At 31.6% G+C, this 19,331-nt stretch overlaps 1 protein-coding gene across 1 annotated transcript in view; it reads right to left on the bottom strand.

The window, feature by feature from the left end:
• Positions 1 to 3,618: 3,618 nt before the first annotated feature.
• Positions 3,619 to 19,331, bottom strand: part of LOC142333898 (uncharacterized) — a 95,668-nt gene continuing 79,955 nt past the window's right edge. Inside the window, exons 16-19 of the mRNA XM_075381490.1 lie at positions 15,104 to 15,252; positions 12,492 to 12,701; positions 7,183 to 7,284; positions 3,619 to 3,839 (exon numbers count right to left, since the gene is read on the bottom strand). Of these exons, the coding sequence (XP_075237605.1) occupies positions 3,756 to 3,839; positions 7,183 to 7,284; positions 12,492 to 12,701; positions 15,104 to 15,252 (545 nt within the window). The 3' untranslated portion in view covers positions 3,619 to 3,755. The remainder of the gene's footprint in view (positions 3,840 to 7,182; positions 7,285 to 12,491; positions 12,702 to 15,103; positions 15,253 to 19,331) is intronic.

Here is a 19,331-nt window from a genome sequence, read left to right on the forward strand (position 1 = left end):
TTTTTTCTCTTCAAAAAAACAAAATTACCAGTTATAATATTTTTAAAAAGGTACTTTCATTATAAATATTTCATGGTTGTAAATCAACACATAGTTTTAATTTATAAAATTGTGACTCTTTCATTAAAGAGTAAAAAGTATTGATATCTTTTCAGTATTGTAAAACAGGCTGTTATAACTTATTATAACAGACTAATAACAATTTAGATATATTATTCACGTAAAATGATTTAAGCTTGTTATTTCATTGCTTATTATTTTAAACAAAAATAATTTTTTGAAATGAAGCTTCATAACACAGGCTTTGGGATGGGGAGTCAACTGAGAAAAAAATGAGCGAAATGTAAAATATAACTAAAAGTATATTAAGTCACGATAAAATGATTGTTATATAAATACCATTTTTTTAAATTTATAAAACAAGTAGTTTTGTTATTGACTTCGCAGGGATATTACTGTTTTAGGATATTGTAACTATAAAAATGAGTTCTGTTTGTTTTCCATTATTATCAATATACAAAGGTTTTTCAAGGTCTAATCGGTCACGAAATTAAAACCACAGTGAAAATAAACAATTTTTTATTCGTAACAAGTACTTACATAGTTACGCTATTTCTCTACATAGTCGCCACTCTGATTTAGACATTTGTCGTAGCGTGGTACCAACTTTCAAATACCCTCATCATAGAACAGAATCGCCTGTGTTTTCAGCCATGTTTCTACGCTGGTCTGCAGTTCAATGCCTGTGCCAAAATGTTGTCCTCCTAGCCAGCGTTTCATGTGAGCAAAGAGGTGAAAATTGGATGGAGCCAAGTCCGGGCTGTATGGTGGGTGATCAAACACTTTCCAACGAAAACGCTGCAGGAGCTTCTTTGTTGCAGCTGCAGTGTGCGGCCGAGCATTGTCTTGGAGAAAGATAATGCCTGATGACAACATTCCTCTCTGCTTATTCTGAATTGCCCTTTGTAGATGTTGAAGAGTCACGCAGTATGAGGCTGCAGTGATGGTCATGCCACATTCCATGAATTCCACCAAGAGAACTCCATTCCGGTCCCAGAACATAGTAGCCATACACTTTCTGTTGGAGAAGGTTCGCTTGAACTTCTTTGGTTTACTGGGAGAATGAAAATGCATCCACTGTTTGGATTGTTCTTTTGTTTCTTCAGTTTCAAAATTGACCCGTGTCTTATCTCCTGTGACAATTTTGTTCAAAAAATCTTCTTCTTCATTGTGGTAGCGCTGGAGAAAGGTTAGGGTGGCCTCCATTCTCATTGTTTTGTGATGGTCGGACAGCATCTTGGGAACCCATCTTGCATACAGTTTGCATACTGAAGTCTCTCACTCACAATGGTGTAGAGAGCTGACCTTGAAATTTCAGGAAACAAATCACTCAATACAGAAATTGTGAACCAATGATTTTCCCGAATTGCCTCATCCACTGGCTCAATGAAATCATCAGTTGACAATCGCTTCCTTCCCTGACCACCTGCATCATGAATATCTGTACATCCTGCTTTAAAGTTCCTGCACCATTGTCGCACTTTGCTGTCATTCATTGAAGTTTCACCGTATACTTTACCTATTCATCGATGAATTTCAGCCGCATTACACCACTCAGCCGGAAGAAATTGAATTACTTCACGCACTTCACACTTGGTGGGAGATGCTATTGTTGTAGACATGTTTACGTGCTAGTTGCGTGTTCAGAACCAAACAAAGTGACGCGGTGTGATTGAAGGCCATACTAAAGATTCTGTGCAACACATATGCGCAAAGATTAATCCGATCTTTGGATGAATCACGGGTTTTTATTTCGCGACCGATCAGACCTTGAAAAAAATAACCCTTGTATCATGAAGATCCAGTTGATGCAGAAGTAAGTAGTATTTTCAGTCAGAAATACTGTTAAGACAAATTAGAATGATAATTCAATCCATATGAAGTAATTCAACCAAAATATTTTTGGCTGCTGCATCATTTTTTCATTTTATTTATTTTATAAGTTATTTCTTAATATATTAGCAGTCCAAAACAGGTCTTTTTCTATTCTTATCCCAGCCTGCTTATGACTGGTGACCATGTTTGTTTAGCAGCACATACTCATTTTTAGCTTTGCTGACATTAGCATAAACTTTAATGTTCTTGGATTGGATTATGCCAAAACATTGCAACATAAACATTTCTTTTTCATCAAATTCTCTTTTTTAATTTGGATCCTTTAAACTGAAACCCTTAATAAGTCTAATAAATAAAAATGACCACTAAAATTTGATATCAAATTATAATAAATTCCCTATTTTACAGTTTAGATTTGTAATGATGGAGTGAAATATCAAGTTAATTTTTTTATTATTATTGCAAAAGCTACCATACTCACCATAGCGAGTTAGAACTGATAAGCTTTTCCTTATTTTTAAAAAAATTAAACTTTTAAATCTTTCGAAAGTTTGAGCTTGTTATCTTCGGTGAGGGACTTATGCATGATTTGTGCATTTATGCACAAACCATGTGCATTTATGCCATTATTAACCACAACAAAATTTAAGAAATGTATATTTTACCAACTTAAATAACAGAACACTTTGTTCTTGTATGTGATATTTCATTTTTAGTATCAACTAAGGTTTAGAATTATTCTACTACATTTCTAATTTAACAAATACAATTGAAAAGTTAATTAACTAAATAAAAACTAAAAGTGATATAAAAAGTACAGTTTGAAAAAGTTAAACTATTTTTAAAAGTTTGAAAGAAATGAAAAATAAGTACAGCAGCTAAAGGGTTATGTCTCCAACGCTAATTATTTTAATGTAATTAAAATAATATCTCTCAATGGTTTTTCCATTCTTGTTTTGTGGGCATCTCTTAGTTGTTTCTATATACATTGTGCACACTAGTTACAATTCCATAAAGAAACTTGAAATTTGAGGAAAAGTTTTACTAAGTTCAGTAATTATGAAGCACTGTTTATCACAAATGGTACGATCAATTTTTTCAACAAGTTCATTATTAATAATGGAATGTTGCCTTCTTTCTTTCACATTACGCACATTACTTAAGCCATCCCTGAATTTCCTTCACCATTCTCTCACAGAACCATCACTAATTACATTATTACCATAAAATATACATAACTAATGTCATTTTCAGTCTAAAATAATTTACTCAACCCCGTTCCCGTACGTATATAAAACAGTGACTAATAAATTATTTTCAGAATACTTCTTAAATACTTCTAAAAGTATGAAGAAAAACAATCTAATCTGAAACAATTAAATTAGTACACATCTTTAGGAGTGGCTAAAACATATATATATATATATATAACTATATCGTAAATGAAATTCAAAACCAGTCTTTTGTACAATATAATTTACGCAAAAAAAATCTGCACAAAGAAGAAAAAAAAATCATCAAAAATCTATAAGTTTGGGAAAGAATAAAGTTTGAATGTATATTACAAATAAAAACCATCCTTTGTTTTCAATGATTAAAAATATAAAAAGTTTTCATAGTTTTATGGTAAGTGATGTAGTGATGTAGTGGTAAGTGATGTAATTATTACAGTAGTAAGTTCAAAACGGTCGATTTTGAAAAATAAAATTATAATTACAAATAAAATCACAAAAAAAGAAAACACCATCACTGCCAACAATTGTTAATTTTAATAACGCTCTTCAAAAATACTGACTATATAAAGTTTTAATATAAACGCAATGCACTAATACTGTTCTAATTATGTTATATATTGTTATTCACTGTCTCATGATATCCTCTTCATCTTGCAACTGTTGAATGTCTGATTTATTCATGAAATAATAACTCGGTTGTCTTCCTTTCTGTTAAAATAAATTAAAACTACCATTAAAGAAAAATTAAATTAAATTATTATTATTATTAATTAAATTAATGAATGTTTTCACTGAAATTTGAAGATCAAGAAATCTATCCAGATAAATACATATTTGAGTAAGCAATAAAACTTAAATAGATGAATGTTTTATACTCGTAGTATAGTTTTCCTGTAATATTTTGATTGCTGGTAAAACCAATTTCTGTAAAACATAGCTACAAGATTGTAAATGAAATTTAGGTAAAAGACTAAATAATTATTTTGGTATTTCATTAATTATAATCAGATAAACTGGACTTGATGTAACAGCAATTTAATCAAAAACTCTATCTTGCACACAGTTTGCGTACTGAAGTCTCTCACTCGCAATGGTGTAGAGAGCTGACCTTGAAATTTCGGGAAACGAATCACTCAATACAGAAATTGTGAAGTGACGATTTTCTTGAATTGCCTCATCCACTCGCTCAACGAGATCATCGGTTGACACTCGCTTCCTTCCCTGATCGCCCTGATCATGAACATTTGTACGTCCTGCTTTAAAGTTCTAGCACTATTGTCACACTTTTCTGTCTCTCATTGAAGTTTCACCGTATGCATTACTTATTCGTTGATGAATTTCAGCTGCATTACACTTCTCAGCCTGAACAAATTGAATTACTGCACGCACTTCACACTTGGCGGGAGATGCTATTGTTGTAGACATGTTTACGTGCTAGCTGCAGTTCAGAACTAAACGAAGTGACGCGGTGTGATTGAAGGCCATACTAAAGTTGCTGTGCAACACATATACGCAAAGGTTCATCTGATTTTTGTGCGGGGTTTTATTTCGCGACCGATCGGACTTTGAAAAAAATAAACCCTCGTAGATTACGAAGATAATTTACTTTCAATAACCAACTGGAAGTCAATTTTGGAATAGCTCTTCCAAATGGAACAAAATATGTAAGGTTTAAATGAAAATTTTCAATGTGAGGAAAAAGAATTAAAACATTAACATATACTGTTGTTTAAAATGTGTTGAAAGAAATATTTCTAGGGTGAAAAATTCAGTTTGGTGGTAAATATGAGTAAAATAGAAGTTTGATATAAGTAAAGTTGATGATTTAAAAATTTTCTAAAAGTTAATTGACATTTTTAATTATGCAGTAAAAATTCAAATGATGGACAGTCTTTACTGCCCATTATTTGAAGGCAGACAGAAAAGATAGTAAAAGGATAGTATATTAAATTTTAATACAATCAGCTCCTGTTTTTAAGTCTTTGGTTAATTAAAGCATCTTTTCTACTTAACCTCACTCTTTAGTCAGGAGATTATGAATCACCTTCAGAAAATAAGTAACTGTTTCAAAAGATGGCTGTTAGAGCTTTTTAGTTGTCTTTACACGCTAAACTTCATTTTCAGAACTATGGAAAAAGCTGTTTTTTTTTGTTTTTTTTTCCACCTTTAGAATGAGCAAGAAATGTTAATGTTTTTTTGGGATTTTTTTCATGGGCGAAAAATCTGCATTATCATCGCTCAAATACAATATATTTCTTGTAGTAAACAAAGATTTGATTATATATCTCAAAGTAATTCAACAGCATGAACAGCTGAAACTCACTACAGTAATATAAATACTTGAATCTAAACAGACGGCCCTAAGAAACTGTGAAACTAAAGATAGCAACATTTCATTATTCCCTAGAATAGTTCACATGTTAGCCCTAGGTTAAACTTGTGATGATGCAATAACAGATACAATTCACAAGGATATGATGCACTGTCAGTTGGCAGTTACAGTGAGCACAAAGTGGTGCATCTGTTTGTGTCATCAGATATCCACGAGTGAGCCTAGTGTTCTCTATTTGCAAATGGCAAATAATAACCTTCTCTCGACTGTTATTTCTGCATGAGGAGCTCCATAGTGATTTAATGTTCTTAACTGGGCAAAGTTTATTGTTCATGGTGGCATTCCAATCATTTTGCCACTCATCAAGAACCACCCTCTTCAGGAAACAGACAAGATCATTTCAAGCTACACGATCGGTGAAAGGAGGATGGAAACAAGCCTCCTTTGCTGCATTGTCAGTTCACTAATTGCCTGAAATCCCAATATGACTGGAGATCCAGCAGAAGCTCACTACAGTATTACGCCTGGTCATTTGTGAAGTAGCAGACTGAATCTCATGTACAACAGGGTGTCTAGAGTATATATCACTAATTGCCGGTAAGGTACTCCTAGAACCTGAGCAAACAAATACATGTCAAAATGTTAGGCTAATTATAATTAAGGCCTTATTAATAGCAAGTAACTCCGCAATGAAAATGCTGGTAATGCAGGAAAGGCCAAACATGTATTGTCCATTGTCAACCACAAAATCACACCCAACAGAATAATAGGTTTTAGAATCATTCATATAAACCATAGGATCCGGAATCAAGCTATTTATATAATAAAATTTGTTTTGTAAAAAAAAAACTGGATTTGTGTTCCTTTTACTATACTGACATAGATCAAAGTAGTAACTGAAAGATAGAATATTTAAGAGAGAAGGCCGCCAAGGTGGATAATAACATGGAGCAACAGTAAGGAATACCTAGAGCTGAGAAAAGGTGCTGAGCTCTGACATGTAGCAGACAGTAGATCTCGACTGTTCTTGGTATTGATTAACATGATGGTTGGAGACTGTTTAGATCCCAATTTGGATTCACCAGACGTTGAATACCAAAGAAGGCACTATTGGCCTTCTTTCCGATATATTGCAAATGCTCCTTGAATTGAAAATTTTCAACATAACATAACATATTCACAACAGAACATAACAGATTTGGTGGCCTGACATAGATTCCGTGGCCCAACACTCGTCGCGTCACAGCCAAACAGCCTTTCAGCAGCATCATTGTGGTTTTATCTGAGCTGAATGCTATCTTATACTGATGGCTCCACAGCTCTAGTATTCTACAGGCCTGAGAGACCCAAGTACAATCTTGTTCCACATGCATCCTTCGACCAGCAAAAGCCTGTCATCGGCATAAGAGATAACACAACAACTGTCAGGCAACCTTAGCTGCATTAGAGAATCAAACTCTACAACCCATAACAAAGGGTGCAGTACATTACCTTGAGGACAACTCTTAGACTGTGTCTTTACTACTTTGTGGCCACCATCACAAGGCAGAACGTATCGATGACTGAATAACTATGCATTACCTAAATTTCACTCCAAATACATTATCTCACAGTTCATTTGTCCGTCTGTGTATTTTTAATTACATTATGATCAAGGAATCAGATGCCAGTATAATTATTGAAATTTACATTTTTTAATAAATAGATAAGAAGACTCACCAAATCTTTAACAATTCTTTGTGCACCGGCTCTGATAAGTATCCTGCTTAATATTTCAACTTTATCAACGCCCATTGCATAATGCAGTGGCATACGCATTAACTGAAAAAATATAAATAATATTAGGTATAATAGTGAGAAAATATTAAACATCTATATAAAAAAACAGTTTTTATTTATTAAAATGAAGCTAAAATTAGAAAACATACACATCATCACCACATATCATGCAGAGGAACATGGCTAGAATAATATCTAGTAGTTTTTTAACAGGAGCAGTTATGACTTAATAGCTTTATTACTCTACTCTTCTTGCTCTAGAGCTTTCTTTCTTAAGTAGTAATTTTTCTATTCTCTATGCTACCACATTCTGATTACTAGCTTCTCTTAAACCAACTCAAAGCCATTACAAAATTAAGGGAGTAGGGGTTCAAACTATTTATGCATATTTTGAAAAATTATTAATTTTCTCTGAAAAGACAGTCATATTTAAAAAAAAAAATAAAAATATTTTTTACTTCATAAAAATCAAATTTTGGGAACGATTCTACACTCTGAAAAGTTTTTTGGCATAATTGGTTTCTATTTTAAAGAAATCACTTGAAAAATGAAAAAAATATGACATGCCTTTAAGTGATATTCCTGAATAGCTGAGAGGAAACTCTCAGTGAATTAAACCAGAGTATTTTAGAACTAGAATTCTAGCTTACAAGTGTTAGTATTCATCAGAAAGAGTTTTTGTAAATTAAAATCAGTAGCAAGATGAAGTCTTTTCCAAACAACAACAATCAAATATCGAGAAAGTAGAAAAAATAAATTTTATAAAGGATTTACGCCCTGAAACTGGAAGATGGTATTTACAAATTAAAAATAAAACAAAAGAAATTTATAAAAATTTGGAAAAATTATAATGTAAAATGAAAATAATTAAGGTTTTATGGACACATCTTCAGAATGGACAAAACAGATTAACAAAATACATTTTTAAATACAGGAAGGCAAAAACAATGGTTTCAAAAGACAATAAAAAGTTCTCAAAATTTTTAAAAATTATTAAAAAAAACAAATTTTGAACAGAGATGAATTCAGGAAAACATTACTTGAATCGGATTTTTAGAAAGAGAAAAAAAAATACTAATAAATTTAAAAAGGTTAGTCTAAGGAAGAAAACAATTCAGTTAAATGATGAAAGAATTTTGGAAGAAAAAATCTAATACTATTTAACATAGTTGTCAATTGACCTCAAGTAAAAGAATGATATTTTTACTTTCCCATCTAGATAGTACTATAGCTCTAGAAGGGAAAGTATTGTAATCAGTCCAATTTAGCCATATGCAGTTTTCATTGGATCTTGACGTTTTGATACTGAAGTATCAAACCGGATGAAACTGGATGAACGGTTTCATTCGGTTTCAAACCGGATAAAACCGGATGAAAATTTTCTGGATGTTAATGTTTGTATGTACATGTGTGTGTGTATGCGTGTGTTCGGTGTTGGCCTTGGTCTCTGAATCACCTTATATCACCACAACTTCTGGACTGATTTTGACCAAACTTGGTCAGATTACTTCTACATATGGGGCATTGATGCCATTAAATTTTCAACTTAAAAGATCAAGGGGTGAAGCTGTTGAGCAAGGTCACCTTCAGTGTCTGGAGATTTTTCCTTATTAAGGTCATATTTTTCTTAGGCACATTTGTTAACAATATTTGCAAAAAAAGATTTTTGCAAAATCAGACCACCACAAAAAAATGCTCTAAACTTTGAAATTTTGTTGTGATTGCTAAGATGGTTGTTTTTCACTGTGGTTTCTTCTATTGTCATCTAACTATGCACATAAATTAGTCTTTACTTGATTGGGAGCCCCAAATCCTACCAAGCACCTGGACCCAACCAAAAGTCATGCATTTTTTAACATTTTTCTTCTTTTCCTTTTTTATTGTAATCAACTGCTTTAAAAAAAAAAAGTTTTTACAAAATTGAACTTTTACTCCCACTTTGGGGTTGTGCAAAAAATTAACAAACATGGTTGTGTGAGGTATCGATTTATACAATTTCAAGGACGCTGAAAACAATTTTAATATTTAAAGTAGTTGAAATAAAAGCTTCTTTTTTTAGAAATACAATTTTTGAAATTTGCGGTTTTAACCTCAAGTCAATATCTTGCAGTTGTAACATGAGATTTTTTCAATACATCATTAATATATTAATTATATTTTATTTATAAATATCCGTGTGATGGAAAATCCTATAACTGTGTTGTTAATTTTTTTACTTTTGTGATATGTCCTTTACCTTTAACACACTGCTCCAACAGTTTTTTCCACTGATGAAATCTAGTATGAATTTCATGGAATAGCCTGCAGGTTCTGTAGTAAAAATTCTTAAACCGTAAATTATTAAACCTTAATCTTTTCTACCATCTGGAAATGGTGTCTTTTCAGGGTGGTGATCATCGTTCAAAAATAGAAATCAACACCCATCGGGTTGGTCTAGTGGTGAACGTGTCTTCCCAAATCAGCTGATTTGGAAGCCGAGAGTTCCAGCGTTCAAGTCCTAGTAAAGCCAGTTATTTTTACACGGATTTGAATACTAGATCATGGATACCGGTGTTCTTTGGTGGTTGAGTTTCAATTAACCTCAGGAATAGTCGAACTGAGAATGTACAAGACTACACTTCATTTACACTCATACATATCATCCTCATTCATCCTCTGAAGTATTATCTAAACGGTAGTTACTGGAGGCTAAACAGGAAAAGAGAGAGAGGTATGAAATCAAGAAAATAGTAAACTAGTTCAACAGTTATGATGTGTTTCACCAAATGCTCTTAAATATGGAAGATTAAATATGTGACAGCATTGTTGTGGTTCAACAATATTTATTGGCTCGTGTTTCAGTCATCTTGTTTTTCACTGCCTCCCTTAATCACCAAATAACTCCCAAATAAAATTATTTATTGTCGTTTTGCATTATATGAGACAGTAAAAATGTTAATTATTGAACAACTTTGGCATACTCAATTTGAAATGCTTACAGTTATCATAATATTATACGTACATACATTTTTACCAAAAAACGTTTTGCAACATTTTCACAGTTTCATAGTTCATGCTATTTCCCAATTTCAACCACAAAATTTCACAAAATATTTTATTATTCAAACATATTAACTCTTTTAACGTTACAAATTGCTGCAAGCATGAGGTACAACCTCATTAACACTTTCTATTTTTTTTGAAGGGCGGAAAACGCATTTACATTATCATTACCTGGAACAAACGTATTATAACAGAAAAAAATTAAAAAACTAATCATTAACACATTTACATACTGGAAATCAAAGATTACAGTGTGACATAGCATAAGGAATATTGTTAAAGTAGAAAAACGGCAGATTCTATATACTCAAAAACATTTTTAATTTTGCTTAGTAATGACACTTTCATACAGAAAACATCAGCTAACAAATGATATTAAAAATTAACACTGATGGTATGAATGAATGAGATAATCTCTCATTTAGTCTGAAAGATTTTCTAAATAAGTCCCAGTCTTTTCCTCTCTTTAAATTTTGTTATTTTAATAATCTCTAGTTCAAATCTATGATTCTAAATATGTATTCTTTTTCCTAGTTTTTTAATTTGTTGAAATTCAGACTTGTTAATGATTGACCTATGAGGTGTGTGAGAAAAGTAATCAGACTGACCTTTTACTTACCAAAGTTTTTATTTTTTTCACACAACAATATTATCCCCTTCAAAGTAGTACCCTTAGGCAGCTATACACTGGCGGAGTCGTTATTCCCACTCCTGGTAGCAGCGCTGGAAGGCTTCAACTGGTAGGGCTTTTAACTGGTCAGTCACAGTCTTTTGAATGTTCTCCAGAGTTCCAAAATGATGTCCTCTTAAGTTATGTTAATGTTATGTTATGTTTCAATTTCAGGAAAAGGAAAAAGTTACAAGGACTGAAATCAGGTGAATAGGGGGGTTGAGGAATCGTAAGAATGCATTTTGAGATAAAAAATTCTGTGATGGAAATGGGCCGTGTGACACAGGGCATTGTCATGAAATTATCACAAACCTTTCGCACGTCTAAATCGTCTGTCAAAATTTGATGTACGGTGAAAGTGTTTAAATTTAACTGTTCACTCATCATCCTTATTGTTAAACGACGGTCTGATCTCACAAGAACCCTAACATGCTCAACGTTTTCGTCAGATTTTGAAGTTGAAGGTCTCCTTGAGTGAGGTTGATCTTCAACGTGTTGTTGACCTTCCAAAAATGATTTGGGCCAGCGAAAAACTTGTGGTCTTGATAAGCAATGTTCCCCATAGGCCTGTTTCAACTTTTCAACGGTCACACTTGCGGATTCCCGAAGTTTAACACAAAACTTGATTGCACAATGTTGCTCTAAATTCTGATGCTCCATTTTCGTAACATACAACTTCACTGATGGCGCTGTCAAAAATAATGTGTTTGCTGAACGGAGTTGAAACTCGTACTGAGCATGTGGAAGGGATGAACAAACTGGTCTAGCACAGACCGGTAGACACAGCGTTGCCAGATTGCTCTACCAGATCGCTCATAGTGTTACCAATCTCATTACTTTTCTCACACCTCATACAAAGTTGAAGTAAGGTAATCATACAGTTTCTTTATTTAAGGCCCTCTGTGTAGAAGATTTATCCAAAAGAAACCATAATTTTAAAATTCCATTTATCAACTAGCTATTTTATTAATAGTACTGTTTAATAGGATTTTATTGAAACAATATTCCTTTTGTCAAGTCACACTTTAGTTTTTGATTTCTACTATGGTAAATATGTTAGGTGATTGTACCTTATGCTTGCAGCAATTTCTGATTTACTTAATGTGAAACATGTTGTATTGGTGGGAATTGATAATGGTCACAACCAGTTAGAATAACTAATTTAAATTATGTGTAAAGTTACAAAACCCGATGTTTAATCAATTCTTTATAAATGTTTTGAAAAAAAATCTTTTAATTTACATTATATTTCTAAAAAAAAAAATTTATTTTTTAATTCATTTCATATATTGTTATAATTATTTCTTTAAAAACAAAATGATATAAAAATATGAACAAAACAAAAAACAGTGTATTAAAATTTCATATATAATATATTACAAAAATAAACGTGGATGTAATTTTTTTTTTTAATTTTAAACTGTCATTTAAATTCTTTATTTTTTAGATTAATTGAAAAAAAAAGCAGCAAACATGTTTAAAATAATACAACTATAATCTAACATATAAAATATAATTTAATAAAATTATAACTTACATTATCACCAACTTGTAATGTCTGTGGATATCTTGTAGCAATGTGATCAACAATTAATTCATACTGACAAAGAACTGCGATATGAAGACTACATCTTCCATGCTGATTCTTTGCAATAGCAAGTTCTGGTCCATTACCATACCTAATTATTTCTTGTACTTGTGTGTTATTACCAGCTCGTATTGCTCTATGAAGACGATCACGTCTTTCCTTAAATATGCATACAATAATGATTAATTAATAAATAATACTCTTAAGACTATATTCAAGTAATAATAAAGAAAATAGTAAATGGTAAGTATAGTAAATTTATTACAGAAAAACAATAATAAAAAAAATGAATATAGAAAATATGAATATAAAAACACAACTTTGAAAAGAACAAAATTACTACTGATAACATTTTCGATTCATTACTATTAATTGCAGGGGGTTGTGAATTGATCATGGATTGCAGATGACGTCGTCTGCTATTTATCATAGGTATTTCAAGATGTGAAATGTAGAGCTATGATAAAACATGGACATGACAAAATTATGGGGTATTAGGACTACCTTAGAATGGATAAAATAAGATTTAATACAGGTTGATCCATAAGTTACAACAGCAGGATTTAAATAAACTATAACTGTTTTATTTTACAATTATATTTTTTATTTTTGGTTTTTAATAAAACTGAATATTGGAAATTTGCTTTTATTACACGTGGAAAATCACATCCTTTAAATAATATCCATTATTAGCCTTGCAAAGACGTGCTCTTTTTCCATAACAGTCATATGTGTTGCTGGTTATAGTGCTCTAATTTCTTCATAAATAATTTCTTTATTTTAGCTGGTGGATAGCATGTGATTTATTTACAAATGCTTTCTCTTTTAGATAGCTATACAAGAAGAAGTCATAAGTTTTTCAAATCAGAATAAAATGGTAGTCAATTCTTTGCAAATCTCCTCAAAATTAATCACTTCCCAAAAATTTCTCTTATAAGTCAAATTGTGGCTTTAGAAGTATAACATATAGCAATGTTGCTGAAACTACATGTCAGACATATTTTTCACTAAAGTGTGTAGAACATTTACTAGCACATCCTGATATTGTGAACCTGTGATCATGATTATATCACCATTTAGATCATTCGTTCTCAAAGTGGATGAAAATACTCCCTTATGGGTGCTGGAGGCCTTTAGGGAGGGTGGTAGAAGGCCCACAGAAAACTGGGGCCGTTCAGGCAGTCTAGGTAGACAACGGCTGATTTAAAAAAAAAAAGGCAAAAATTATCGTTTGTTGAGTATACCTTCTACAGCTGGTTGCAAAATACTGTTTTTATCATGGGTTTTTAATTGTTAAAACCAAAAAAAAAGTTCACAGAATTATACTTGGTAAATACAAAGATTATAATGTAATTTTTGGTTAAAACTTATTGAAGAAGCAGTAACATTTGTACTATTTCATAATCATATGCAATTTCCATAAGTTGTTTTTTTTTTTTAATAATTCTATGAAAATAATTAAAACATCTGAATAATATTTTATAATAATAATAAGCACTTTGTAGTAAAAATTCAAGGAATAAAATACTATGACAATCAAAGAAAACAGTAACAATTTTTTTCATTTAATCAAGCGTGATGTCTCCAAACATTCACAATTTGCTCAATTATACATTTCAGTCATTAACTTCAAAATTTCCAATTAATTTCTTAATAATATAATTTGTGGTCTAAATTTAACAATTTTTTCTTCCACTCTTCTCATAACTGAATTATCAATAAATATATTTCACAAGGATAATGAGAGGCATTAGCCTCTTTAGAAATTTCTCCAATAATGATATGGAGATTAACCATGATTTTATCTTCAACTTTTTCCTTGTTTTTATTACTGCTTATATGCTTGATATTCCAACTACTATGATTAAAACTATTACATTCAATTATTACTATTACATAAAATATTACTATGCAGGAGGGAAAGCTAACAAATTTTAAATGAAAAATGTAGGGTTGTAACACACCATTTAAAAGGGCATGAAAAACAATTATTTAGATGTAAATAACTACAAACAACAACAAACTTAACAAAAATTTGCAGCCATTTAATAATTTCACACCTAGTTTCAAGAGTGGCCTACAATGTAAATCACTTAATGGTCACATACCAAAAAATAGATCCAACGAATAGATTATTTAAGAGGTCCACTTTTGAAATTAACTATGAATAACATTAAATGTCCCCTTCCCAAAATTGGTTAGGGTTGTCATAGTCTGAAATTATTTACATAAAAAAAAAATTAATTTTTAATGCTTTTTAAAATAGTATGTCAATCCTACACTCTTTATTTAAAGTTTTTGAATTGCGCTTCTTGGGTGCTTGAAACATGGTAGTCTTATACAAAAAAAATAAATAAATCATTTCAAGATAGGATGGTACAATAAATTTTATTTTTCTATTTTTAACATTTGAAAAGTTTTTTAAAGGTTTTCATATTTTATGAGAACTATATAATATACCATTAAAAAGCATAACTTTAAGAAAATATTTAAAATGTTCAAGTAAACCAAACAGTGATATATAATTTAGGCTGACATATAAAAAGCTTAAATTAAGTTACCTCAAATGTGCTGATAGTCTGTAAAAATGACAAGGTAGTTTGATGTCCTCGTTTGGCAGTTATTTCAACAATATTTTGCTGGTCATCTGTCGCATCCAATATATGGTCATAACCTTCTAATAATAGCTCTTGTAGCTTATCGGTATGACCTGAAAAAATTAATATATGTTAATTTTTCACCAGTAGCTTGTTATTTGATTAATTAATTCATAACTTAACTACCCATTGCAGTTTTTTTTTCTTTAGTTGAAATGACTTCCGATTGGCTGATAAAAAACCAGTTGCTGCAGCAACATGGCACATGAACAGTAGCCATTAACAAAGCATAATTAGATTGTATGAATATCTACCATCATTCTATTTAGTGCTAGTAAAATGGTGGTTGATGAAATGCAGACCATATTGTAGCCCTGGTAAAGTTAAGTGCGTGTCAGGTTTGTTTTTGCATGCAGAATGGCATAGCGCTATCAGATCCAACAACAACTGTGTTGTGTTTGTGATAAACAAGTGAACAATAGCCCATTAATTTACTGTAATAACATCCCAAAGAATTCCAACAGACACTACCAAATTAAAAAGTGATGCCTTCATTTTTGAGATTAAACAAAGGATTTCTGTCAAAAAAAATTCATGGATCCTATAATCACAATAACCAATTATTAAAAAAAATTATTTTAAACAGACTTAGTTATTCTACTTTATTAATATAGTTATTCTGAATTTCATTATTATCAATATCATCATCTGGTGCTCTGCCTGGCAGCAAGTCCCTTACACCACAGCGGTCTCCATAAATTTCTATCCCAAAATTCTCCTGCATCCCCTTGCAGTCTCCAATCTTCACCTCATCTAATAACTTCATCCTTCTTCCTTGTTTCCTTTTTTACTTCCTTTTACAAAATAAAAAAAGTATTGTGATTGTGAAAAAGTTCAGTTTTCAGATTTCAACAAAAATATCAATTTTGACCATCCCTGAATCCATTTTGACTATTTTCATCATGACGTCTGTATGTACGTATGTATGTATGTATCTCGCATAACTCGAAAACTATTAGCTGTAGAATTTTGAAATTTTGTATTTAGGACTGTTGTAACATCTAGCTGTGCACCTCCTCTTTTGATTGCAATTGACTCGACCAAAAAAGTTCAGAATCAAAAAAAAATTGATTTTAGACTTTTTTTTAACTGCAGCAATAAGCCCACATTGAGAGCTTTTCAGCAATATATCATAAGTGGTACGTATTTTCATTTGTTCCAAAGTTATAGCCAAATAAAATTTTAATTAATGAAATATTTGGATCTTGCAAGAAGAAGGCACATCGGTTCAAATCTGACTTCATATAGATAAATTTTTTTAATGTAAATATATTGATTTATTAATTATTAATCTCTGTTGTAAAAAAAATTATAATAAATAATAATTCACAAAAAACTAGAAAAATCATTAGTTATTAGGGAAATAAGATTTTATGTACTTTTCATTTTAAAAAATGTGTATATATAATTTAATAGGCATACAAGGAAGTCATGTGGTGTCCACATCAGATTTTTTCTTCTACTGTCTCTTCCAATGCAGTTGTCAACATTCCAGTTTCTCCAACTCCATATCCTAACTAGTTTCCTTTTATTCCATGTACTTCCCATATAACTGCTCTTTATTTTAATCCTGTTCATTACTTCCTCATTCCTCACTTTATCTGACTATCTTACTTTCTCAATCTTGCTCAAAAGTCTCAATCCATTCCTCTCCCTCCTTTTCCTCGTTGTTCATGCTTCATTTCCAATCAAAAAGACACTCCATACATGGCATTTGGCAGGCCTCTTTCATAATTCTAAGTCCATACTTTCATTATATAGTAATTCCCTTTTCTTATTGAAGGCTTCCTTTGCCATTACTATCCTTCCTTTTATTTCCATTGTGCTCTTCCAGTCCTCTGTCATCTTAGTTCTCTTACATCTGCAATTTTCTTACTTTTTCTATCCTTTCCTCACTTTTCCTTACCACTAAAGTCTTCTTTGTTGTTTACTTCTATTATTTTAGTTTTCCTATATTTATTTTCATTTCATTCCTTCTTACAGGGATATTAACAATCTCTAAAGTATGTATCTGACATCAGCTAGAATTATCATACCATTAACAAACCTTATGCATCTTATTTTTTCTACTCTTACTTTTATTCCTTCTTCCCTTTCTTCTAATATATTTTAAATTTATAGAAAGTTAAAAGTTTTTATTTTGAAACTTTTTTTTTGTAATAGATGTTTATCCCCAACGGTTTGATCTTTTTTAGAGGGAGTGTAGAGCAATTATTTAATTCGAAATACTTATTATTACTACTGCTGCAAGTAATATTTTATTAATTATATGTTTATAGATATATTTTATCCCCCCTCAAAAAAAAAAAAAAAATATATATATATATATATATATATATATATATATATATATAAATAACTAATAGCTACAATGTAATGTTTAAGAATGGTTGACATCACTGGGAGTGTATTTTTCATCAACCAAATTCTATTACCACACATCCTAAATACAGAGTTACCATAAAAGAATGGTGTGGTTTTGAACATGGTTTAAATTAAAACAGAATTACTTACAGTTTATGTTTTTTATTTTTCAAATTTGTCGTCTCAAATATTTTTTTTACATAATTAATAAATTTCAATATGTGCGCCCTTAGTCGCTCGACAAATGTCCAAATGATACTCAACTTCTCTCCAAACATTAGTTAACATTTCTTCGTTAACGGTTGTCATTGCTTCATTAATCCTTTTTTTTTAAGTGGTTTAGGTCGTGACTTTGTTGTGTATAAACAACGCTTTTGCTGTACCCCCACAAGAAAAAATCGCGAGGTGTCAGGTCTGGACTCCTTGGAGGCCAAAGTATGGGTCCTTGCTGGCCTATCCATCGATCTCCAAATTTTTCGTTCAAAGCGTCCGTGAACGATGCATTGAAGTGCGGGGGAGCTCCATCTTGTTGGAAATGAAGTCGATCAATGTTTTCGAATTCATCCGGGTGAGGAAAGCAATAATCGGTTAACATGTCAAGATACACGACTTCATTAATTGTTTTTTCAGCAAAGAAGAAAGGCCCTATTACACGATTTTTCATCACACCACACCAAACATTAACTTTAGGCGAATCGCATTGTTTCTCAACAGTTGCGTATGGGTTTTCAGAGCCCCATATTCCTGAATTGTGTCTGTTAACACATCCATTCACATGGAATGTAGCTTCGTCTGTAAAAATTATATAGTCTAAAAATGATTCGTTTTCACTTATTCTGTTCGACATTTCAACAGTGAATTGTAACGTTTTACATCATCATCGGGTTTCAATTCCTGCAGTATCTGGATTTTATAAGCGTGTAATTTCAGTTTTGTACGTAAAACTTTGTGAACTGTTGGTTTTGGAATACCTAATTCGACGCTTCGACAGGGGATGGACTTCCCAGGACTTCTAATTGCCGATCGTTTAATTAGTTCAACCGTTTCGTCTGGTACACTTGGTGTGCTGGTTGATTTCTGTTTCTTAACCGATCCGGTTTCTTCAAATCGTTTGAACCAACGTATTATGTTATTTTTGTGTGGAGGATCTCTTCCGAATTCACGTCGAAACGCACGTTGAACTAAAATTACGGATTTTAATTCAGCCGTCAATAAAACACACTTTGATTTGTCTTTATCCGAGAACATAGTAACTCACTAAACTCACCGCAACAACAATACAAGAACTGACGTTGTGGTTACAACTGCTGATAAACAAACTTTTGGGTTGGAGGCTTTCAGGGATACCAATATTACATCTAGAAATTTCCCTATAATCTTCCTATGAATTACTGAAATCGTTATGTATATAACATATAACATAAAGAATCTTAAATAAATACATATGACTCATCCAACAATGTGGATGTTAGCAGTTAATGATCTAATCGTTGCTCCTTTAACCATGGTAAAAATCCAGTAAACAGTGAAGAAAAAAACTGCCACACTTACTTGATAAAAGTGAAAAGAGAAGTGATTTCCTGTTGATTTTTACACTGAGCTGTTGCCAATCAGTATGGCAAAGCAACCCAACTGATTTATTAAACTGACACTTCATCTTGTTTCCCGAGAATTATCACGTAATAAACATTATTATTATAAGAGAAAGCAAATCTGATCACTCAGATATTTTACATGCAACATAGCTATAAGAAAGACAATTTCTTTT

This window comes from Lycorma delicatula, chromosome 13 (assembly GCF_047948215.1).
Source record: "Lycorma delicatula isolate Av1 chromosome 13, ASM4794821v1, whole genome shotgun sequence".
NCBI classification, from domain to species: Eukaryota; Metazoa; Arthropoda; class Insecta; order Hemiptera; family Fulgoridae; genus Lycorma; species Lycorma delicatula.